General features: G+C 36.0%; 1 protein-coding gene across 2 annotated transcripts in view; it reads right to left on the bottom strand.

Moving 5' to 3' along the window:
- BIRC6 (baculoviral IAP repeat containing 6) overlaps window positions 1-24,367 on the bottom strand; it is a 157,512-nt gene that overhangs the window by 93,985 nt on the left and 39,160 nt on the right. For both annotated transcript variants that reach the window (XM_014950697.1, XM_014950698.1), the window contains 22 exons: window positions 23,506-23,639; window positions 22,251-22,397; window positions 21,537-21,724; window positions 20,582-20,896; window positions 20,065-20,164; window positions 19,403-19,617; window positions 19,006-19,214; window positions 18,330-18,676; window positions 17,195-17,414; window positions 16,128-16,261; window positions 13,432-13,569; window positions 12,558-12,685; window positions 11,824-11,955; window positions 10,274-10,489; window positions 9,713-9,896; window positions 9,159-9,314; window positions 8,696-8,829; window positions 6,955-7,108; window positions 6,112-6,228; window positions 5,016-5,170; window positions 3,714-3,840; window positions 2,913-3,023 (listed from right to left, as the gene is read on the bottom strand). In XM_014950697.1, coding sequence (XP_014806183.1) covers window positions 2,913-3,023; window positions 3,714-3,840; window positions 5,016-5,170; window positions 6,112-6,228; window positions 6,955-7,108; window positions 8,696-8,829; window positions 9,159-9,314; window positions 9,713-9,896; window positions 10,274-10,489; window positions 11,824-11,955; window positions 12,558-12,685; window positions 13,432-13,569; window positions 16,128-16,261; window positions 17,195-17,414; window positions 18,330-18,676; window positions 19,006-19,214; window positions 19,403-19,617; window positions 20,065-20,164; window positions 20,582-20,896; window positions 21,537-21,724; window positions 22,251-22,397; window positions 23,506-23,639 — 3,761 coding nt within the window. The remainder of the gene's footprint in view (window positions 1-2,912; window positions 3,024-3,713; window positions 3,841-5,015; window positions 5,171-6,111; window positions 6,229-6,954; window positions 7,109-8,695; window positions 8,830-9,158; window positions 9,315-9,712; window positions 9,897-10,273; window positions 10,490-11,823; window positions 11,956-12,557; window positions 12,686-13,431; window positions 13,570-16,127; window positions 16,262-17,194; window positions 17,415-18,329; window positions 18,677-19,005; window positions 19,215-19,402; window positions 19,618-20,064; window positions 20,165-20,581; window positions 20,897-21,536; window positions 21,725-22,250; window positions 22,398-23,505; window positions 23,640-24,367) is intronic.

Below are 24,367 nucleotides of genomic sequence, written 5' to 3' on the forward strand. Positions count from 1 at the left end.
GACAAGATCTTCTAATTCGTTGACATCTTGAAGAAATGGTGACCAAAACTGTAATCTTCAGAGTACAATAGTTCAGAAGTCAGAAATATGTTCAAAGAGACTACCCATAAAATGCAAATAAGGCAAGACCCTTATCTAGAATGTATGGGAAAAAAAAGCACCACTTTCCACCCCCCCCCTCCCCTTTCACTTCGTTTCCTTTCCTTTCTTCTTTGTGAATGAAAGACTGGGGAAAACAGAATGGTTGAGTGCAAAGGTATGTATCAAATGGCAAAAATGAATAAAGCAAATAAAGCTAAATAAAGCAAACTTAAGAAGAAGGTTCTCTAAGAGGCTTTGAGATCCAATGGTTTAGAAATATAGCAATAGGGGGATTTTCTCAGCACTAAAATGCCCATCTGCAAAAAGAGTTCAGTGAATCATCTATGAGCAGCTACACCTCTGAGTTGTTTTTCAGCTTCTGAAACAGTAAATACAATTATCTAATGAGGATTGTGTCAAGATGAGGTGTCTTCTTGCTTATTTAAAAGGTTTATTACATCTGAAGAGGTTTATTAAACCTGAAATCATCTGAATAAAATATTTTTGATGGTGGTAGTGTTTTTTTCATCAGTGAAGTTACTCTGCAAATGAACACATTTGAGAGCTTGGTGTATTTTGGGTATTAAAAGGGAAAAGAACCTCATTTTATAACCACACACCTCTAGCAAGAATAATCAAATTATTCTGAAATGAACTGCTGATTGACATCTTGGTGGTTTTAAAAAAAAAAAAAAAAACATACCAAAAGAACCTAACCATAACCTGTCAATACAGTGAAGAATAATGAACAATTTGTACTTCCCAGCTTAAAACATTACAGGATTAAAAAGGATACAAGAGAAACTTGAATCTAAAGAAAGCTGACATGTCACTTACATTTCACCACTCTAGGGAACAATTTGTCTTACAGTGGCAGTACATATTTAAAAAAAACCAAAAACCTATCTCTTCTGGAAAGCATGATCTTCAAAATTATAAGTTGATGAGAACTCCTGTGAGACACTGTCTGTAATGGCTTAAGAGACTATTATTAGTCCCAGGTCTGAACTAAAGCACATAGAAACCAAAATTATTGATTGTAGAAGTGCTCCAATGGATGGATTCCTCCTTCAATTGTCAAGAACTGAAGAGATTATTTCACTTCTTAAATGTGACAACTCAGTGCCACTGAGACAGAATATTATCTTGAATTATTAGCTGCTGAAGAATCCTGGCAATGAAGTTATCTGATAGGCGCTTAAATTTATTTAGCTCCTGGTTCTGTCAGTGAATATGGGAAAAGGCGCACTTAAGGGACCTGCATTAATCCACACACATGTATAAAAAAAAGGAGACGCCTTCAATCCTTTTCTTTACCCTCCAGCAAGCTTTCATCTCCAACCCTTTCCAACTTAACCCCAACCCTGTGCTCACAATACACAAAAATTCACAACCACATTCATATGCTGAACTGCGCTTTCCGTGTTTGCTTCTGAGCAAATTTTCATTCACATGGTCACTTACTGATCTCAGGCAGTTGCCTAAGAAACTCCTGCAAACACACAGCTGCCTGTCTGTCAGTGTCAGAGCACTAACACACCACTTGCAAGAGATACACGTATGGTCTCAGTGGTACACACAGCATAATTTTTGGAAACTGCTAGTATACAGTTAGAAATTGGAGTGTTGAAAATACACATGGGTGTTAACTGGGGGTGCTGTGATCGTATAAATCAGCTATGTTCTATTCTCAAATGCCAAGAAGATGATGAAGGTCTCAGTTTGACAAAATCAATTAAGTCTCTTCCCTTAATTTATTCACATCTCTACTGTTTCACCTAATAACATAAATTTCAGCAGATTTTTGTGATACTGATCTCTAAACAACAACACAGAAAAGGGACAGAAAGTGAAAATCTGAAAAAAAACCCCCACCCATGCATCCCAAGGACAATGATTTGAAATGGCATATATGAAAAAAGGATTCATAAGCATCTTTGAGGAAAACCATGGAGAATAGCTGTGTCATCACAGAATGGCAAATTGCTTCATAGAAGTGTGATCTTCAGGGGCTCTGGCTCTCTTTCTTCTGTAATTACTATCTTTAGTCATACGCTTGGAGTGAAAACAGAATTTAAAAGAGCTTTGACTCAATCTAACATGTAGGTTTTAAGAGATTCCAGTCTCCAAGTTCTTACTATTTGATATCTTCTTTAGCCTTGAGGACAAGGCCACAAAAGCATTCCCTGTGACAGCTTCCCTATGATTCATCTAGAAGCTTAATTTCTTCATTTAAAAATTACATCCTTTAATTTCTTGTGGTAGAAGAATCTCATTCACAAAGGGAGATTGTTTCTAGTGTGTTATGGAGCAATATAAAGAAATGAGATAATTTGGTGTGCACAGGGAAATGAAATTAAATGAAAACAAAGGGCTGGATTTCTTTTTTAATAGATTGGGCTTCTAGGGACTTATTTTCAGATAGCTTAACAGAAGCAATGGCTAGTGCCTGCACATTTACAAAAATACTCCTACTCATCAGAAAAACATGAAACTCTCTCACAGCACCTTAAGCCTTCCTCCCTGCTACCTCTTCCCATCCCACAAAGTTAACTCCCAAGGATCATTAGCTAGTCCTAAAATGCATTTTTAGAAGATACTGCCAATCTATTTATAATGATATTTTCTTTTACCACTAGGGTTTCTGTTTCCATGGTACAAGCAATTCAAGGAACTCACTCTTGAAAAGCCTTAAGTTACAGAGAACCAACAAAAGTACTTTATGACAAAGGGAAAGTTCTGGCTGTCTTTTGGATGGGAATTAACACTCATCTGTTCGTCATTGCAACAGGCAATATAAAAACACCCAAACCAAAGCACCCACAACTTACCATTAAGCTGCATATTTGTCATGAGGGTTAGGCTATGAAGCACAAGGCACCATGTCCGGAGTAAGGTATTAGGATACCACGCCAGAACTGACAGGAAGCTAGTTACTGAAGCTGTCAAGAAAAACATGTTTTTCCAAGTTTTAACCTTCAGTGTATCACTATAACTGCCTTATTTTTACTGTAAGGTGTTACATTTATTATTGTTATCACTATCATTATTAATACTGTTTTTTGTATTTACTTTGTTTTGACTATTGTTCCGAGAAATTAGGAAAACACTTCAAACACTTCACAGGAACTGGCCCACAGAACTTTCTGCACTGCCCAGACCCTGTCATCTCAGAGAAAACAATGCAAAGAAACTGCTGGTTTCAAAATGCTCTCATGGAAGTTAGCGTTAACAGGTTCATTGTGGCAAGCATTAATGTTCTGGACTACCTCCCACACCAGCTCCTTTGATAATAAAGAGATCACAGGATGATATACAAAGAGCAGAAATTTGTCAGAGAAGTACATACAGGTGCATAGATCACAAAGAAGTGCCTTTTAAAAAGTCCTCTTGTGATTAATGATGACTTAAGAACCACAAATTGTACAATTTAATTTCTGAGATTATGCAAATTCAATGAATAAGCTTTCAATTACATAATGGTTACACACTTCTCATGTTAAGAAGATAATGAGCCCAAGAGTTCTAAAATAAGACTATTTGCTTACTAACAAAACTTGAGTACTTAAAAAAAGAAAATATCTTATTTTACACCTCATGAAAATTAATTTCACATATTTAATGTATTTTACCTTGATTCAAGGAAATGACAGGTATTCGGTTAGCGTTATAAAGGAAGATATCAGCGCCAGCGTCTTTACTTCCAGAGGAGCTGGAATTTAGGCTTAATGTGAGCCATAACTGTAAAAGGGATTCAAGCTGGAAAAAAGGAAAAAAACCACTATCAGACCAAACTCAAGTGTTTTTCCAGAACTCCAGAGCACAAAAGGTTATCTGTTTTGATTTAAAAGCCTTATCTAAATTGTCAGGTGCTACTGTTACACTGATAACACACACACACACTCTCCTTTACTGGATTTGAAGATTCTGATAAACATATTATTCAAAGCAAATTCAGCATAACCAGTAAATGCTTCTACTATGTTTTTGTAATTGATTTCTTCTAAATACAGTTAAGTTTCTCTTAAGAAATTTCTTTAAACTTATATTCAAAAGAAACAGTTTTACACACTGCTCAGAAATGCCTGTATCATAACCTTACATCTGTAATGCTGATTTGCATGTAAGCTTTTGGAATGTCTCAATACAGTCAAGAGATGTTTACCAGTCAAAGTTATTAAAAAGGCCAATTTAATTACTGGGAAATCTTCTTTATTATCAGAGAGACACTGATGCTCACTCTGAATAACTTCTTTGATGAAAATAACTGTTTAGATTTTTGGGAGAAGCAGTGAGGTCCTTAACCCCACAAACTGTACTTTGGATGAGATACTGAAAGAACCACTGAGGGATGGAGTCAGACACCCAATTAAAATATGTATAGGTAGGCAAGCACCTAGCACACATGGTATTCCTTTGTATGTATAAAGAAAAGCATTGCTAAAACAACAATTTTTTTAAATAGCTTATTCCTAGTTTTAACATATGGGATCACTGGATAATTCAGGTTGGAAGGGACCTCTGGAGGTTATCCAGTCCAATCTCCCACTCAAGGAAGCTCCAGCTACCATGTCAGACTGGGTTGCTCAGGGATTTATCCAGCTGGGTTTTGAAAACCTCCACAGATGGAGACTGCACACTTGGTGAGACTCTTCACTGAAGAGCTAACAATTATCTTTCAATGAACCTAATAACTTGTTTTTAAATATGAAAATGTATACCCACTTTTTCACTGTAACAAGAAATATCTTATTTGATAAAAGCTTTCAGCAGCTTGTCTATTACATTATCAGTACTGTTGTCCACAAAAACTTCATAAGCAATAAAGCACATAACACATAACGTGCATCCTAAGTAGTATGAAATATGGGAAAACAACTTTCAAATTTAGAGAGAAATACTATCAAAACATTTCAAAGTTCATCTTTATATACCTGAACATGGTGGACTTGTAGCATGGAAAAAAGTTTGTTGAAGCACGCGCTGAGCATAGGTATAGATGACAACTGTACAATCAACTGGGCATTTTGGTTCGCAGCATGTAACCCTCTCAGCAATGAATCGTCTGTTCCACTAGGAGACTGGGTTACTGAAAAACAAAACAAGAAGTACCAGCCCCCCATGAATTGTTTTGTAAAAGTTGCTACAAATAATTTCAAATTTATTTCCTTGTATTTTATACTTAAGGCAAAGACACTTATTTTAAATTTACAAGGACATCTTCAATGCAGTGTTCAGCTAAGTTGGACTGTTGACTACTGTACTGTGAAAGGTATACTTGAATTTCAGACATCTCCATCTTCACAAAAAAACTGGAAAGTGAGCCCAGAAATACATTTTCACGTTTCTTGCCAAAAGTATTATAGGCGTGTTCTGGTTAACACTACGGTGAGACAAACAATTGGAACATCTCTTCATACATTATGGTATAACTGGTGTAGTCAATAATAAACTTTCAGAAAATAAAGTCTGAGGATGTCACTTATTCAACTAATGACTGCATACATACTAAGGTACCCAGAGAGCTACAAAGAAGCACACTTTAACAATATGAGCAGTACAACTCACTGAAAATAATAATTGGCAAAAATAAACTGGCATGATGCTTTTAGATCATAAAGCTTACTGAACAAGTGAGTTCAAAATTGTATTTAAATATTTTCATCCCTGAATAGGTGAAACTGTGAAGTGCACAGCAGCTTTCAAACAGATGAAATTTCACACTGAATGCATGAATGAAGCTTCACAAAAATAGGAAACTTAATGTTCAATTTCACCTAGATCCAAAAATGAAAACAATTCCTCCATTTTACTATTATGCACTGTAAAATGAATCCTGCATACTTGACAAATTACACAAAATTTCTTAAATATATCTGGACACAGAATTTAAAAATTTGAATAAAGAAATATCTCTAAAGCACAGCCTAACAAGAAAATTCATTTTTAAGCTGCTAAGTGACTTCAGAAAAAATAAGTACAAATTTCAAAGCATCACATGAAGCGAATGATTTGAAAACATGTAGTTACATGTAGGAGACGTGTTTGTTAATGCTTGTAGGATGGAATCAGCCTCCAGGGTGGACATCATTTTCAGCATCAGCTCAGCCTGCTGTTCAAGTCCAACTTCTAGACGTGCATCTAAAGCTGCACAAGGCAACAAACAGGGTAAAAATGAATTATATCAAAGACATACAATTACCTACTCTAACTTCCTGTGCAAGCAATATGGATCTACAGTCCACATTAAACTGTAAAAAATCTCAGTATCACTAACAGGAAGATTCATTTTCATGTATGATGGAAGCAGAATGTAGCAACTTACACTCTGAACTGAACATGATTTTTATAGATGCAAAACATATAATTAATAAAATACTAAATTTCTGTGAAACACACACATATTTATTTTCACAGTGACTTTAATATCACACATGATTAAATCTGAGTAACTTTAAGCCTGGTTTTCCTATGGTAATAGGTCTCAAAAAAGCTGTTTCTCCTCAGTGTGGCAGGGGAAAGCTCAATCACCTCCAAACAAAACAAGCATGCCACCTCATTCCTTAGTGTAGAGCCAACTATCCAAAATATCAACAAACAGAGAAGAGCTTCCAAAATTTCCTGAAAAAAAACAGGAATGATTTAAAACTGCCTATAAGTGTGTGTTCAAAAATGTTAGAAATTCTGCAATGTTAGGCTGTTTTAAATATAAATCTCACATAAAATTCTCTCATTTACTACAGAAAAACTGTGGCATACAGAAAATTTAATTTTTTCCACTTAATGCACATACAGATTGTTAATATAATTTAATATGCAAAAGCATCAAATACAAAATACAGACCCTGACCAGAACCTTAGTTCATTGCTTACCTTGAGAAACTGATACGCTCACGGTTTGTGATCCATTTTTCTCTGTAGTTACCGGTGGTTTTGCAACTGGAATTCCAACTCCTCCAATGTAAGGATTGTAGTTGTAGGTGCCATAATCAGCACCCCAGTAATCATACCAGGTGCTGCTTATAGGCTTAAAAACAAACAAAATAAGAAAAAAAAAAATAAACAGCAACTCTAGACTGTCCAAGTACCAAAATTAAATTTGTAATGACTAACAACAAAGATTGCAGTTACAAAAAGCTAAACCCAGAAGATTGGATCCAATACTTAGGAAAATTATATTTCAATTTTTATAGCAGTATAAGCTATTGAATCCTTAGTGATTGTCAAAATCCAGCAATGTAGTTAACTATCTCAAAGATGTAAAAAGCCAATTTGAAAATGTTATTATCAGTTTTATTCACACATTTGTACCATTTTGTAAATTTGGAAGCTGAGTATCATACAGATATTTTGAGAAGTTACTTATCAAGACAGAATAACTATTAACTGTACTATCAAAGTACCCCAAAACCCCAGTGAGGCTCGGGCATTATTTGTATTGAGCTCTGCAAAAGAAAGAGTTGAATTATCTCTACTCAAGTGTCATAAATTAAGACACTTAGAAAGCACGTGAATCACAAGAAAAAAAAAAAGCAATGTAGGGCTGTACGGAGGAGATTTGTGTATGCCTGTCTTTTTAATTGCAAGATCCAATACCAACTGTCATTTTACAGACACAGAAGCAAATCTTAAGAAGGATTAAGAATGAAGAAGTGTTTTTCTGGCTGTATTTTAAAGGACATCCAATCAGGCAATAAGATCATGAAGATACGTGTGGATGAAGTGGCCTAAACACTACTGCCAAACGAAATGATGGCAGAATAGAGAAGGGAAACATCAGTTATGTGAAAACTAAGCATTAAGTGGAATATTTTGGTAGGGTGGAAGGATGTATGAGGGAATTAATATAAAAAAAAGAAAATTTAGTGTTGTCTGAACAAGTGGTAAAAAAAGTAATTTAGGTTAATTCAAATGACACTGAAGGTTTAAGTCAATAGTGAGAAGAGGGGGAAAACTTCAAATCAGAGTGCCATCCTTATGGACAGAGAAAAGACACTCAACATTTTATTATGAACAATTGTGTTTCTTTACAATCAAAATGTTTTAGATTTTTAATACACCTTGACACCACACTATTACATCTAAATGTAACTTTCTACCTCCGATATGTTTAGCTCCCATTTTAAGTACAAAAGCATTTAATAGTTTTCTTGTTCCAGAGTGAAATAAGTTTTCAAGTTTGTTACTTCTCTTTGTAATCTGAAGATGATTTGAGCAGTAGCTATTGCTCACTTTTTTTTTAAAACATCATATTCGCAGTATTAAGTCATAGGATCAATCACAGAAGCAAATTGCACTCTATTTTTAATCAAAAAAAGACAACACTGGATCTTATTTTTCTTTTATACTATGTTTTTGTTGTCTTTAATATTTGATATAAATATCTTGTTTATAAAGATATCTCGCAAAACCAAAATATTTTGTGTTCAACTGATATATGAATACATCTGAGATGCAAACACAGTATTTACATTCTTTCCTGTCATTCTACATTAAACCTTTATAAAAACTGAATATCTAAGACATCAAATACCACTAACAAAGAAGTGTAAGAAAGAAAGGATCTTACTATTTCACATGTAAAGGTTATTCTGAAAACTCAGGTATGTCATACCTTGAAGACTTTGGCTGCAAGGGGATCTTTCTCCAAATCAATATCCAAAGGGTCAATATCAACTTCCATCAGGTCTTGCAGTAATTCAAGGTCAATGTCCTTATCTTTTTCCAAAGATGACAGAGGTGGAGCACCTTTGAATGATTAAAAGAGTATTAATACTACCCAGTATGAATTATAAAATACAGACGTATCTTACACTTAATGGAAAATTTTAAAGCTTTTAATTATCTTGGTGGAAAAAGTTAATGAAAGCAATCAAGTTGCCTTTTTTAAGTAATCAGAAAAATAACCATTTACTGATCAGATGAAAAAGTTGAAGAATTGCTTGTATTTTTAGAAACTAATTCTCTTACTACCAGAAATCCTTTACTGATTTTTGAGAGATGAGTAACAGCAAAGGTTTGGGGTTTTTTACTTTTTTCAGTATACACATATACATCAAGATTATGAAATAATTTACCTGTGATGTCATGTGTCAAAGGCTCATCTATTGTTTCCACTAACTGAACTGTGGACTGCTGGAGAGAGTCATCAGAATCCCCAGCCGAAGCACCAGCATCTTCTCCCAAAGTACTTTCTTCCATAGCTTCTGCTGCTATAGGTGCCAACAATTCTCCTGTGGCATTAGATTAAGCAGACAACTCTATTTCAAGCTTCATTCCAGTTACAAATTAACATCCCAGCATCTAGGCCAACTGTCTGTTTTTGTTCATCTAACTCTAAATTCTCTAACGGCTACTTCTTCTCAAGGGGAGGAGTTTTGAATAATTTTCAAATAATCATGGTCACATAAGTCACTAATTCAGGATTGACTGCAATTGTCTTTTTTTTTTCACACTAATCCCAATTTTATGGTTTGGGGTTTTCTTTGTTTGGTTTTGTTTGTTTTTTTCTCCCATTGTCTTAATAGTGTCTGCAGATTCTAACATAATAATAAAAAAAACACCATAAAACATTAAAGGAAGAAAGTTTCAAGTGTAACATACGTTCTGAAAAATATGAACTTAAACAAACCTGCTAGAATATCCTGCAGCATGCAAGTCAGAGAATACTGAGCCCATGCTCCTCCCCAAGAGATATCTCCTCTGTTAAAGTCAGTTCCAACGAGAAGGAGCAATAATCTTTCCAACTGAGTCTCATTTACAATCTCACACAAATGAATTGTTGGTCGTGTAGCATTTGCAATTCTAGCAAGAACCTATTAAAAAAAAAAGAAATATATGCCTATTTTCATAGTGTTAAATATGAATATGTAATAGCTTTAACTTCTGTGATTATTAGATTTTGCTTACAAGGAAATCAGGTATTTTCACTGGCTTAAATTTTAGAATTTTACAAGTGTAGTTACATAAAAATATTCATTGAAAAGTTACTTTCTCTATGCATCTTTGAAGCCATCATATCATAAGTTACACAAAAGGTCACAGATGAAAAGAACTGCCTCATCAGAAATTACTAGAAATTTTAATGCTCCAGCTAATTTTTACCATCAAGCCAGCAAAAAAGCAGTAATAGAAAGTGATCTTAATGAGGTCTCCATTTCAACTGCAGAGTGATGTTTCATATGCTGTTTACCTTACAAACAAATAGAAGTAAATCTGCATGACAAGTGAAGTCCATGGACAAGAGAAAGAGTGCCAGCTTCTGCACTACAGAAATACAACGTTCATGTGCCAGTGTAAATGGAAGTGGTTCAATATCTGGAGTTTCCTTCGCTGTTGAAACTTCTGTATCTAAAGTAGAACGAGGCCATTCTGCAGTCCGACGTAATCGTATTAAGTCCTTGAAGTGCTGCAGAAATTAAATTTGAAATAACAGTTACATTTTAAAACTAACCTCTTTATCTTTTTCCAATGAAAATCTGAGGCAGCAATAACAGTAACTGTAAAACTTTTTAAGAAAAAAGAAGAGACTAAGAATATATGAGAATCTGGAATGGAATTAAGGCTTTACTGACAGAAATGCCTTTTGGCAGCGTGTTATCTCAGGTGACAGACTCATAACTGAATTATCCAGTTCTGCACAAGTGCCAATTAAGCCTTCATGTTTGCCATAAAACATATTGCAAATACGTATTTTAGAAGTTTCTTTCACATTTCCACACCTGCATATAAAGCTATGGTTATCATGAGGCAAACTACACATAAAAGTAGCTAATATGGAAATTTACCCTTACGAGAATGCTGACTTCTCAGTTCTTCACATTAGATAAATCATCAGAAATTTCTAACTTTCTTACTACTTCTAGGGTACAAAGTGTCCATTGGCCACCATAAATTGAACTATTCTGATACTTATCAGGACTCTAAAGTACAATCTTTTTGACAGAAGGTCTACAAATTCAATGGAGGAAGCAAGGTGCTTTTATTTATCCTCCCATCCACCAAGGGCACACTTTTAGCAGCTCAGTTCATTGCATCAGCTACACAAGCAGTTTAAAATTAGGTAACACAAACACCTCCCATAGTCTCACTGAAGTGGTAGCTACTGAGGTGCACCAGAGAAAGGACTATTTACTAACGCAAAGGTTTCAGCTTTGTCCTAAATGCAATCAATGTTTTAAGTTACTATCAGATTGTCAGACTTGAAAGTGATTAGTAGGCAAAGTAGTAAAAACTGCATTAAATGCAACTATCAGGTGTACAGTAATATTGTAACTAGATGTTAAGATACTGCAGAGGAAAACTATTTACACATGCATTTTTGATGCAACATGGCTGCTATAAAGTAAGACTTAGACAGCTGGACAGCATATTTCAGCCAGTGACTCATTTAAAGATGTCTTGAGGGGGCCACCAGTGGAGTAACCCCCCCAGTAGAACCTGCTGGAATAAAGCAGAAGATAGAGCAGGAAAGAACAGCTCATGACAAGCAGAGTTAGTGAAAATTTAGGGCATTATTTTTAACCTGGTGTTTTAAATTTTGGGGTGGGTTTGTTGAAGTATTTTTCACAGTGCAAGAAACTTCCAGATGGCTGCTGTTTTCAGCATCAGAATATACTTGATAGAAGCCATGATAAAACAACTTTTTAAAATAAGGTCAACGTAGGACAAAAAATGACTTTGCAGGAACAGGTCTTTCCACACAAAGGACAAGAATTCAGTTACATTTTCAGAGCATCATACCTTTGAAGTAGCCTGCTTTAGTTTTGCCTGTTCTACTAAAAGTTTGTATGATGATCCTTTGTTGCTTTGTATTTTCTCTTTTTCCATCTGTTCCACCAAAGCCTTCTGTTTTGCTTTTAATAAGTTAAGTTGCTAAAAGAAAATGTTAATAGGAAAAAATGAAAATTTAAGCAATAAGATGTTAAAAGGATCAGTTTGTTCACATGATAGCAATCTTCAGTTCAAATTGTAACTTGAGCTTTTAAGATACAGTTTATATACAATTTTAAGACACCATAGGGGCTACTATAGCAGACCCAGAACAGATGAAGCTTTAAGGATAAACTGTATCTTTGAAGAAGCTCAAGACATAGACGTCCTGGGTCATAAAACCTATATGGTTGCATTTAGAAATTAAAATTTTGTGTCTTAAGAATTATTAACTTTTAAATCACAGCTTAGGTGCCTGCACTCAGGTGTACCCAGGTTTGTCTAGAAAGTAAATTATATCTATTGTCCAATATGGGCCACAGAGTATAACAGCACACTCCAGCATCTGTTCTTCCAGCAGATCCCATGCCCCACAGTTTGAAACGAATGTCAAAGAAGTTAGGCAGCCTTTAGCTACAGAACCAGACCTATGCCAAAGCAAGGCTGAATGAGACCCAAGGCCAAAGCTGTTCTTTGAAGAAATAAGATATACTAGAAATTAGATATACTTCTGTGAAAATAGCCACTGCCGTGATGGAAGTCACCTGTTTATGATGCACAAGTTGTTTTCTGATCTTTCGGGAGTACAGTCTATCTAGGCTACTGTTGCCTTTAGTAGATCTGCTCAGATTCTGAGTGTGAAGGCTATTATTTATAAAACTCCACTGGTTTCCTAATGGGAATGAAAAAGAAAAAAAAAGGAGATCTTAATCCATCTCATTAGACCTCACTGAACTCCAGAGAAATGCATTTGGGTTGCAGCAATGGTTAACATCTCCACACACCAAATACTAAAGAAACAAGCAAAATTTAAATAACTCTGTGTTATGCAGTTATCACCACTGATGGTAATACTTCTGTATAATTTTAAACTGCAGCGGTACCATCTTGTTTTCATTATTTTTATAACATATAAGAAGGTAAGCAAGACTGTCCCAACTAAAAATACCTGAACAACTTCCATAACACAAAAGTTTTAGAGTTTTAATTTTTAGAAAAGATGTTCAAACAAACACTTAATTCACTTAATAATAAATAGACAAAAAATGCATTGAAAAAATACTGGATACAAATATCATGGCAAAACAGTTGTGGAGTCATAGTGTTGCCTTTTCTCACAATACAAACTGTCTCAACTTGGTGTACTCTCCATTGCCAGGTCCCAGAATCACTGGATAATATACAGACATTTTACAAACTAAAATCTATCCTGTATTTTTCACTTTAAAAAAATGAAAAAGGTTATATTTCTAAGGAGATGAGGATGTAAAAAAAGCAGACAACAGTGCAAATAAAATGTTCACAACATCTATTTTTAAAATATCATTTTTCAAGTGAGTTGAAAATACTTAAAATGTATTTGAAGAGCTCCCAAATGAATACCCATAGCAGCAAGGTTTGATGATAAATGTTACATACCTGTCAAAAATCGTTCCCTCTCTTTTCCATTCAGAGGTTTCTTAGCTGTGGCTGCTTCATCTTCAACAGTAGCTACATAATCCAGTAGTCTGGACACCAGCATTACAACCCAGCTGATCATGGGAATATCTAAAACTCCTTCAAAATAAATAGATTTGAGTGCTTTAATAAGTTTTGAAGATATAACAAACTAGTTTTAAAGAAATCATAAAAGGCATTAGATGGCACACATTTCACTAGGCCACAAAGATTCTACTCTTTTTTTTTTTTTTTTCAATGAGGAGAAGAGCCTGAGTATTCATAAATGAGGGAAGAAATCAAACATTCTGTATAGAACTCAGCTTCAAGAGAAAATACCAGTTCTCTTAGTCTGATGAAGTCAAAGTCAAAAGCTTCACCTCCACTGCTAAAGTTAAAAATTAAGCAACATTTTTTTAAAAAAATAGTCAAAAATTGTATGTCTAAATTTCCTAAATACCAAACGCAGATTGACAGCTGCTTATATTAAAGCACATAAGTTGGATGTCTTAATTCCATAGTGTGAAATTCCTATTATCAGCCAGGGATCCAAGACGACAGTTATAACTGTGCACCCAAATATCTTAGTTTTTACTCCTTTGTTACTGTATTTTCACGTAGCCACTTGAATAAGACGCAGGAAAGCCAAGACTGAGTTCAGACCAGATGAACCACGCCGGCAGCACTAATGGCTGGCTATTGCCTATTTCAGTCTCATGCATTAAATACAGTATTTTTGTACAGGCAGAAGGGAAAAAAAAAGAAAATGTATCTTACACATCATGCAAGAAAAATCTTTGTGTGCATGAGCAAGTCTAAATGAACAGCTCTACAGCGAGCTCATGCATGCTGAATAAAGACCAGAAACCTGCAATTAATGACCATTTAATCACAGTCATTATACAAATGCCATACTTTTACATAATAGCAATACAGCAAAGTCATTAGTACTAGAGGTTACACACACATTTTCGTATCTGCACACTGTCCTGAGCCACATTTAACTACACTACACTTTTCACACACTGACCTCAAAAAAGTTTTAATTAACCTAACCTATTATTAATTCCAGACCAAACAAGAAGACTAAGGCACAGAATTGACTTGTCCAAAAATCACACGTAGCTGCTGGCAGCCCAAGTGATAAGATGCAGGCCCTGACTGGTAACTCGTTTCCTGCCCACCCAAAGCAGGCAAAGGAACAGGGGGTCTCCCATAACAGGGGAGGACCTGAACAGGAACTCCAGACCAAATGGCAAGAATAGGAATGAGTACCACTGGTGACCACTACACATCTTTTTGGTTGGCAGAACAGAAAGGAAGGAGATTGCTACAGAGCAAATATATACCTTTTCATACTTCTGTTTAAACACATACATTTATTTTCCTTTTTGCTCTTAAAAAAAAATATAAAAAAAAAATCAAAATTTTCAGCTTCTCTCCCTCCAAGTGTCTTTGGCTTATTCCTGTTTTCCCCACCTCTGCCTCAAAGTTTACAATTTCTCTCTACCCACCACACTCACATCTTGCTCTAACTGTCCTTTGTCTTTGGACTTTTTTCCCCTGTAATTTTTCATCCCTTTGACCCTTAGTTATGCGTCACACTTCTCAACTGGGAATTTCTTCTGCCGTACCTGATGCTTCCACCACACATAATAATTCCCTAGTTACTCACCTGTACTGTCCAGGAGGAAGGAAGCTGGAAGACCAGCAAATAAAGCTCTGAAGTATCAGTTACTTCTGCTTCCTAAAGTCCTCCGTGAGGACAACTAGTAAGGCAAGAGCTATGAAAGGAATTGGCAGCTGTGGGGAGAGTGCAAACAGAGGTAGAGGAGACGTAAGCTTGGGTTTGCCTCAAACTAGTTAGAGACTACAGCAGGATATGGCCACGACAGAGAAAGTACACAGTAGACCAACGGGAAGCCATAGGACAGCTTCTGACACCAGCTGTAGGCAGGCTTGTTTACATGAGGAGACAAGGTAAGAAGTAAGGACAGAGTCTCAGCTGGCATTTATCAACTTCACAACACTAAGAAGTTTAAGTAACTATCTTCTACAATGCTCTGTTACATGTACGTAACAAATGAAGAAGCCTAGCGTTCGATGTTTTTAAAAGCAACCATTTTCTTCAAACAGGGTAGTTAAGAAAACACTCAAAGAAAACAAAATTTGGAGAATATCATTTCAGTAATTTTTTAGGGTCAAAAAAAATGTAGATTCTTCACGATTACAAAAAAGTCCCACATAGTTTGCAAAAAAGCATGCAGATACATCTAAGAAACTAGTCTCTATAACCTCAAAAGCTTGAAACTTAGGAAGGATCCCATGAGCAAAAAGGGGCACTTCTTTCCAAAATGCTAAATTCCAGAATCATTCACTGGAGTCACTAGAGCTACACACCAGATGTTCCCCTCACTTTGTTAAAACTTTCAAGCTTCCTAACTAAATTAAAAGCAACCAAATAGATTTTGCTGAGTTTGAACAGGGGGGTAAGGGAAGGAATCTCTTTTAGCACCTAAAGAACAAGAAATTTCAGCACATTTTAGAAGACACCTATGTTTTGGAAATACAGTAAACAGGCAATTTCTTCTTTTTATACAACAAAAATTGTGAGCTAATCTCTCAGTTTTCTAGCTTATAATGAATATGAAAATATAGTTTCCAAATGAGAGGGCTACCTTCAGTTCTTCTGTGCGCAGGTAAGTGAGGTTGCAGCGGTGACAGCAGGTTATCCAGGAGATTAAGTAAACTTTCTAAAACACCACTGTTGCTAAGCGATCTTTGGCCAATGCAAGAAAGCAACATGAAGACCCTAAAAATAAAATTTACATATTTAAAATTTTATTTCTTTTTCAGATCCAGTAATATTCTGAGACACATTCCCCTAGGCTTTCATCTGAGACACAAGCAGATTGCTACAGAAAGCAGTTCTCTGGCCCAGCAAGCAAACTGGATTTCCCGTGCTATTGTTGTAAGGATAATGCAGTATTTTAGAATGAACGTTTTCTCTTTTACCCTCAAGAGGTCAGCAGAGCATTTCACTTCCTACATCTGAAACAAGATCTCATCTGTTTCTTTTCCTATTACATGTGATATACCGAATAGGAGGGATAGATAATTAAATTCACGTGTTCTTATATCCTTGAATTAATTAATTTAAAAATTCATTTAAAAAATTATGAAAACATAAATGTCGCTGTCCAAAGAAGGCAGAAAGACACAGAACAGCAAAAACGTTTATTAAAATAAAATGGTAATGTATAGCATATCAAAGATCTCAAATCAATAATCTGAAGTAATCAACACATCTGACATTTAATGCTCAACTCGATGCTTGTTTGCTCTTTATCAGAGAAATCTTTTGCATTAAATGCTAATAGTGTGCTCATCAGACTCAATCCTACTTCCAAATGCCTGAGAAGAGCAGTTTGATGATGAGGGTGCATTTAAACCTGATAAAGGAGAAGGCAATTTTTGACACTGGGGATCAATCCTGCCAGGTAGGTGAAGATCTCCAAGTAAGGAGAAACAGCAACTTATTGTGGTGCAAGTACCAAAGAGGTGCAATAAATAACAATCTGACATTTATAGTTTGCAGTGCTTTTTGGGACTACTTCTTAAATCAATGGCATAGATGGGTAAGTACCATCCATGTAACATTTTATCAATTCCAATGTTAAGTTAGGAATAAGGGAATTATTTAAGCGATCCACAGGTAATGTATCGACATAGACTTATGCCTTACCTGTCTTGTGGGAATATGAGAAGTTGCTCTGAATTGTACAATTCCTGCAGTACGTTTGAGAGAAACTGACCCCACCATCGTTCTCCTCCACAGAGCTGAACAAGTAGAAGGCCAGTATGCAATCGTATCTTTGGGGTTCCACTGATACATAGATGTTTAAATAATTCTTCACAAGCTTGAGCATGAAAAGTACTTTGCAGAACCACAGGAACAGAGTGTCCTTTTAAAAAAAGGGAACAAGCAACTATGTTTAAGATAACAGCTTGAAAACACAGGAGGAAAAAGAATTGCAGGAAGTTTTTAAAACTTATGATTAGATTAATTGGCACAGCGGGGAAGGAGGAGGGAACACATGGGGAGATAGAAGTTTGCAGGTAACCCATAAAGATCAGGCCATTTGGTCAAAACCAACCCATCATTACGCTTAAGTACAAACTGGCACAGAAAATTACAAGACAGATATATCTATCTACCAAGAGAACAATATTCTGCTTTATTATTTTTTTTTTTAATTGAAAAAAACATCACTCCCACTCATCCTACTCAGAACTTCCAATTTCGATTCTCACAGAACTCTTTCAATGGCAAATTTAGGAAACAAAAGTCCTTACTGGCTATTAAAAATCATGAACTGAGTAGAGATACTGGTTTTATGACTTGTCCCGCCCACACAGAAGCAATTTGTGCTTCTCCTCCCCACTGCTAACTGCCTCATCGATCCACAGTGTTGTACAGACTTTGATGCCCACAGATCCTTCCACAAGCTGAATCTACCTACGAAAACAACATGAGTATTCTGCCTGGGCAGTCTTTTGTTCCTTCAGTGAACGGAATCAGGCCACAGAAGGGTCAGATGACTATCTGAACAAAGGAATATGCAGCAAGGACTATGGAAAAGAGATGGACCTCAACGACCTTGACACCCTCTCCCATCCTTTTCAGGAGCAGGAAGAGGTTAGGTCAGACTGGTGCCACTGGTGAAACTTTACACTGTGTTACCAGCTAGTAAATCATAGTAAAATCTGAATGTAGTTTAAAAGCTGTATAGCGGCAAAGCACAGATCAATATCTAGAAACGCTTGCAAATTGTTTCTACTAACGTGACAAAAATATCAAAACATCACAACATACTAACCATTGGAAGAATGAAGCAAACTAAGCAAAGTATCCAGCAAGTATCTAATGATGGTTCGTAACTGTTCTGTGGATGACATCTGAATCAACTCTTTTGGATCAGATTGCTCCTTCAGTGTTTTCCTGCTTGCACCTAAAGCAACTTTCAGCCTCTGAACAGCATGGTGAGCCAAGTTGAGTTGAAGCTGAAGCTGAATGCAGTCCTGGTAAGCAGAAAATACTCTGCTATCTTCTTCTACTGCCTTGTCTGGCTTTCGTAAAAAGTACTGGGCATTGTTAGCACTATTGAGTGGTGGCAGGTCAATACTCTGCAGAAGGATTTCTAACCGATGACAGGCCAAATTGTACCTAAAGGGAAACATTCCAACACACAATTCAATAGGCATTAGCAAATGGCAATACATTTAACAGTTACCCTGCCAGAAGACAGCTTCTGGTATATTTTGAGTGTACTGTTAAAACAGATACTGAAAAAAAATAATACAGTGTAGTCTTTCTTACTGCTATAAAGATATTCATCATAACAACTCTACAATAAAGGCAGAGTTTTTCTTTGGTCTGAATAATATTATGTGAAGAAAAAAAAGAACAATCTGTAACATTATGACATCCCAGTATTGTAAATAAATAAAAAACTAAAATAACTAATAAGTGCACATATTTTTTTTTCTTCTAACCTGCATTGTATGTCTTCTTGCAATGCAACCATCATTGCCAGATGTTGGTCAATTTCTGGCTGATTTGCAGCTTCACCTTCTCCTCTGAGGGGATCATGCATTAGTTTCAGTTCATTTTCAAAGGGTAAGATATAGGTATGGCCATAATAAAATCCTAATGGAATTTTTGCTCTGGCATTCGTGCTACCATATCGACCAATAACAGTGATCTGAAAAAGAAAGCAACTATACTGTAACACAACTGTATCCAAACAGGCTAAATAAACACACAGTTAAAAATTCATTAGAAATTTATAGCCAACTAAAGTTCGGTCTGAAGAGAATGTAAGGGAAAACTCACATACTAAAAAAAGATCAAGAGTTTAAAAGGTGGAGTATGCAGCTTATCTCCTTTTACCTTCATAAACCTGCAAACTGGGGGTGGCAACAAGTCATGTAAAATAAGTGAATGTGTGCTAATGTCAGTAGCCACTACCAGCCGTCTTCCATCCACTTCTTCTCCTAAAGTCCAGATGTCAATTGACAAAGAAGCCAAATCTCCACAAGTGGGAATTAATACATCCGTCAGCAATATAGGTCTTCCAAAATCTAAGGTCACAAATCTTCTTGCTCCTAAGGGAAAAACACAGGATTGCCTAAAATACCAGTGCATGCTAACCAGCAAAGAGATGATATGTCTTAAACCATAAAGTCATTGTCTATATATGATTCAAAAGGTGTATGTATGAAGTTAAAAATAGCTGCATCTCACTACAACTTGCACCCTTTGAAAACAAAATTCTGGCTTCAACTTAATTTATGTTTTCATGCACTATTTCAGAACAGGCATTCTGTCCAGAGATCTAACATATTCCCCCAGGCCCCAGGATTCTTCAACTTGATAAACATCAGTGACTGCTGCATCTTAAACTTCCAGACACAACAGAAATGCGAACCGAGAAATACCTTTTCTTCAGAAAGGCAAATGAGACTGCAGCTAAGCAACTTACTTAAGACCCTGGAAAATATGTTACTTATTAGAAAACATGTCAAAATTATTATTCAGAATTCTGACTTTACCTGAGTGCATTCGCTCTATAATAATTGACTGATGAGGTGGAGGTTGAAGAAAATGGGAAGCGTGAGATATTGCAAGAGCAAGACCAGATCCAAGTGGATTCTGAGGAGTGGGAAAACATCAGCAAAATTAAGTCATTAAAATCTGTGCTGTTCTTTACAAAAGACTGTAAGAAAACATTTTATCATTTAAGGATGTACAATTTTGACAATGTCTCACTGCATTTAGATTTGACCATGAACCATCAAAATATATTTACGCCTAAGGTCAAAGGATTTATAAGTCCTTATACAGTTAAGCTAGCTCCAATTAAAAGGAACCATCTGAAGTACAGTAACAACTCTATCATGATTTCATTATGTCTTCCTAGCTTTTCTTCTGACATAGTTTAAATCTAGTGATACAGTTTTCACATCTCTTCTAAATAAACAGATCTTTACTAGCACACAAGTACAAATTAGAACCCAATAAAGCTTAAAGCATCTTGTTTCTATAAGAAAAACAAAGAAAAATAATTACCGTTCTAGACTTGCTTGTATTTTTGTTATGAGCTGCAAGGTTAACTGTTGGGGGATCAATGACTGAACCAGGGAAAAGCTGAGCAAGCTCTGCATTAATAACAGCAGAAACTGCCTCATTAGGTGGAGTCAAAGGTGGAGTCATGAATAGAGGGGTTGTTTTTGGTGTGGGTGGAATGACATCTGAAGGATGGATGAAGAACCCTGGGGCTGCTACTGGATTAGAAGGCACAGAGTTGTGAACAGGACCAACTGCTGATGCTGCCGCTGCCGCCGCTGCTGTTGTCTGATGCAGTTTTGCTTCCAGCTTGGCTTTCTGGGGGGAAAATGAAAGCAGTGTATGTAGCAGAAAATACTGCTTGTGAACACAGTAATAGTATTGAACTACAAGTTCAACTTTCGTTATAAAACTGGATTTAATAAATCCAAGCTACCTTCAACATAGACATGTTAGATGTCCAACTATAAGCTGAAAAAAGAAACTCTACTCAATTTCACCTGACTTGCTGAGGAACATGGGTGATTAAGTAATTAGAGTAATCAAAAAATGATAAAAACCCTACAACTGAACAGCAAGGTAGAGTCAACACGGCTTTGCATGGACAATGGCTTTATGGCTGTACTTCCCTGTGTCAGCAATTGCGCTTTTCATTTCAGTGGGCTTTTTCAATTTCAGACTGATATACTTATGCATTAAGACTCAGTTTTGATTATGAACTGCCAACCCACCCTCAAAATACACAAAAAACAAGTCTGAAAGACCAAAGCAGCACGGGAGACACTCTCAGCATTTTGCTTAGTAAGAGTGCTCCTCAGTGCAGCACTGTTCCTTCCTTAAATACACTGTGAAGAACAAAGGAAAAAAAATAAAATAAAAAGGCAACTAGCTCTGCAACTACTTTCTCAGCTTTTGAAGTTTAGAGACAGCATTAAAAAATAGCCAAATAGCCTCCAACCTGTTGCTGAAGCTTCAAAAGCTGCTGCTGTTTCTCTTGCAGCACCTGGAGCTGTTGCTCGGCTGAGGCCATTGCATGAGAGAGAGACTGCAAAGCTACCTGGGCTGCTGAACTCAGTGCTGTCGAGGCTTCCCCAACCGTTCCAGAAGAGAGGCCACCAACTGCTGGGGTAACCCCAAAGGTACTCACTGGCATGAAACAAACAAACAAACCAAAAACACGTATGTAGAAAAGAAATGATAAAATACACATTGAATTTAGTTCCTTACTTATTGTTAAGAGCAACGTAAAACCAAGAGAAATATCTCCATTTATCCAGTTCTTGCTACACAATAACATCATCTTGATTCACAAAGTGTATGGTTTATAGACGACGCACACTCATCACACGTGCAACATTTTCATTACAGAAAAGCCATCTAATGCCCTGGAATTCTTTCGCTACATAAAGCTGCATGGTAAAGATGCAAGCTTGTACGTTATACTCTTTGATAGAAACAAATTGATTCAAATTAATAAATTTTGAACCCAGATTGTTTGTTAAGCTCTAAGAAGTTATAAGTTCACAAATACTAACTATTTTAAAAAACCCAACATTTCAACACTCATAAAACTACGGGCAATCTGTTTGTCAAACAGTGCTCATTATGTCCAATTAAAAATACCATATTGTGGAACTATGCTAAGTAGAAAGAAATGAAAAATTGTATATACCAGTAAACGTACTTGCATCGTCCCTTTCTATTCTAGTTCCATCACTTGTTGAAACACAGGTAAAGTGCAGAGGTTCGACTTCCAGAAGTCCAGTAAGGGAAGTAAAACTACCTTCAGCAGCTGCACAGCTGCTTATTTTCCCATTTCCTGAAAGAGAAATAAATATCTGCACAATCAGCTGATGTTTTCTTGATAGTGACATTTCAACACATGTGGATTATATTTAGTTGTCCCTTTTGATTCTTCATATTTTATTACTTTCCATTGTGGAACAAATACCTTAACACTTTCTCATCCCCAATAGAAATGGAGGTATATTTTAAAATGGATAACGCTGCCAGATCTGAACAGAGTATCTCAGTAAGTCAAACTATCAGAAGTGACAGCAGAAGCAGAGTGTAGCCTTCTTAATTCTAGAAATGAATTACATACAGATGCTACACTATGACAAAATTAGCTTGCAAAAACACATTGATGTTACTGGAAAGGAAGAGAAAGAAAGTAACAAACTAAGATCATACACCCAGTTAGTGTAAGAACTAGACTATTATTCAATATACTAACAAATTCACAGTGCTGTATGGAGAGAGGGATGGGAAGGAGATGGACAAGGGCATAAAGAAAAGGAAAGGAGTCACTACAACTGATGAATATGCTTGCTATGAAATGAATTTCCTGACAGGTAAAAATGGCCTCACTCTTAGGACATTCCACGGCCTAAAGATTCACTTATGAACTAACCTGGGAGGACAGGTACAAATATGCTTTTTAGGTATTTTAATGCCTCTGAAACAGAAAGAGTATCTCATTAAATCTGTAATATTTAAGTAGAAAAGTGCCGTATGGCAGCTTCCCAACTTCAGAAAAATCCATTTAGGTTTCTCTGCCTACGAGACAGTTGCCAGTCGAAATGAATAATAACATAACGCAAGGAAGCTGCTCAATAGAAGTGACAGATGCTTCCTAGATGACTCTGACCCAGGGAATGATAGCAGCCTTTCTGTTTAATCTCTAGCCTTTTCTTAGATCTCCTACAGGATAAGAAAAGCACAGACTCCAGAAAGAGGCTTTTTTCTTGCCCTGAGGGCTACAGGAAATGTAAGAGATCTCACGAAGAAAGAGAATATCTTGAACTTCATTATGTACAGCTATAAAACAGATGGAAAGCATAAAACCACATCTTTACTAGAGGAAAACAGTATAGCAGAGAGAATTACCAATTCTTCCACAATAGGTTACTGTTAAACATACATACCTGATAGAACATCAGACAAATCAATTTCATCTGACTGTACTCCAATGCTGCTGTTGTATACATTTTTACAAGAAGAGCCACTTATTTCCAAATCAAACAGAACTGGATCAAAAGGCGAACTATATAAGCCATATCTGCAAACAGAATAAAACAAACAGCACTATTCAAACAATAAGAATTTATATAAAATTATTTCTAGAAAAAGGCCAAGTATTTCATCATCAGGATTTATTATATTCCAAACTATTATTTTCATTCAAATCACGTATCTCAGAAACTACCGTTTATTTATATTTCATTAAAGTAATTTCTTAGGTGACCTTTTCAAACAGCTTATGATGCAAAATAAGTAATTCTCTGTTATTTAGCAGTTTTGAAGATATAACACTGTCCTGGAAACATGACACACAATCACACTTCAACATGGAAGCCAGAACTACAAGTCTTAGACAATTAGCCACAGCAATACGCATGCCTGCACATGGCAAATCAGATATTTATCTGAAGTCAATAAAACCACAGTATTGTTTTCCAAAACAGCAAAAGAAATTCCACCTCAGCTTGTTCTTCCAGCTGAAGTAAGAAAAAAAAAAAAAAAAAAAAAAAAAATGTTAAAACACTCCAGACATCCCAACCAACAAATATCTGATCTCCTAAAAATAGAACAGCTGGTTCCTCTATAGAACAAAATATAGATTTTTTATTTTTTTTTTTAATTAAAAGAGTACAGAGTTGCCACAATTAAGTTTTTCCCCTACTGACTGCATGATTTATTCTGTCTGACTTTTTCTCCCCCCCCTCTCTATATACACTGCCATCACCTTGTTACCTACGGAGGCTGCAATCCCCAAGGCACCGGTAG

Source organism: Calidris pugnax, unplaced genomic scaffold, assembly GCF_001431845.1.
Source record: "Calidris pugnax isolate Ruff unplaced genomic scaffold, ASM143184v1 scaffold24, whole genome shotgun sequence".
Lineage (NCBI taxonomy): Eukaryota > Metazoa > Chordata > Aves > Charadriiformes > Scolopacidae > Calidris > Calidris pugnax.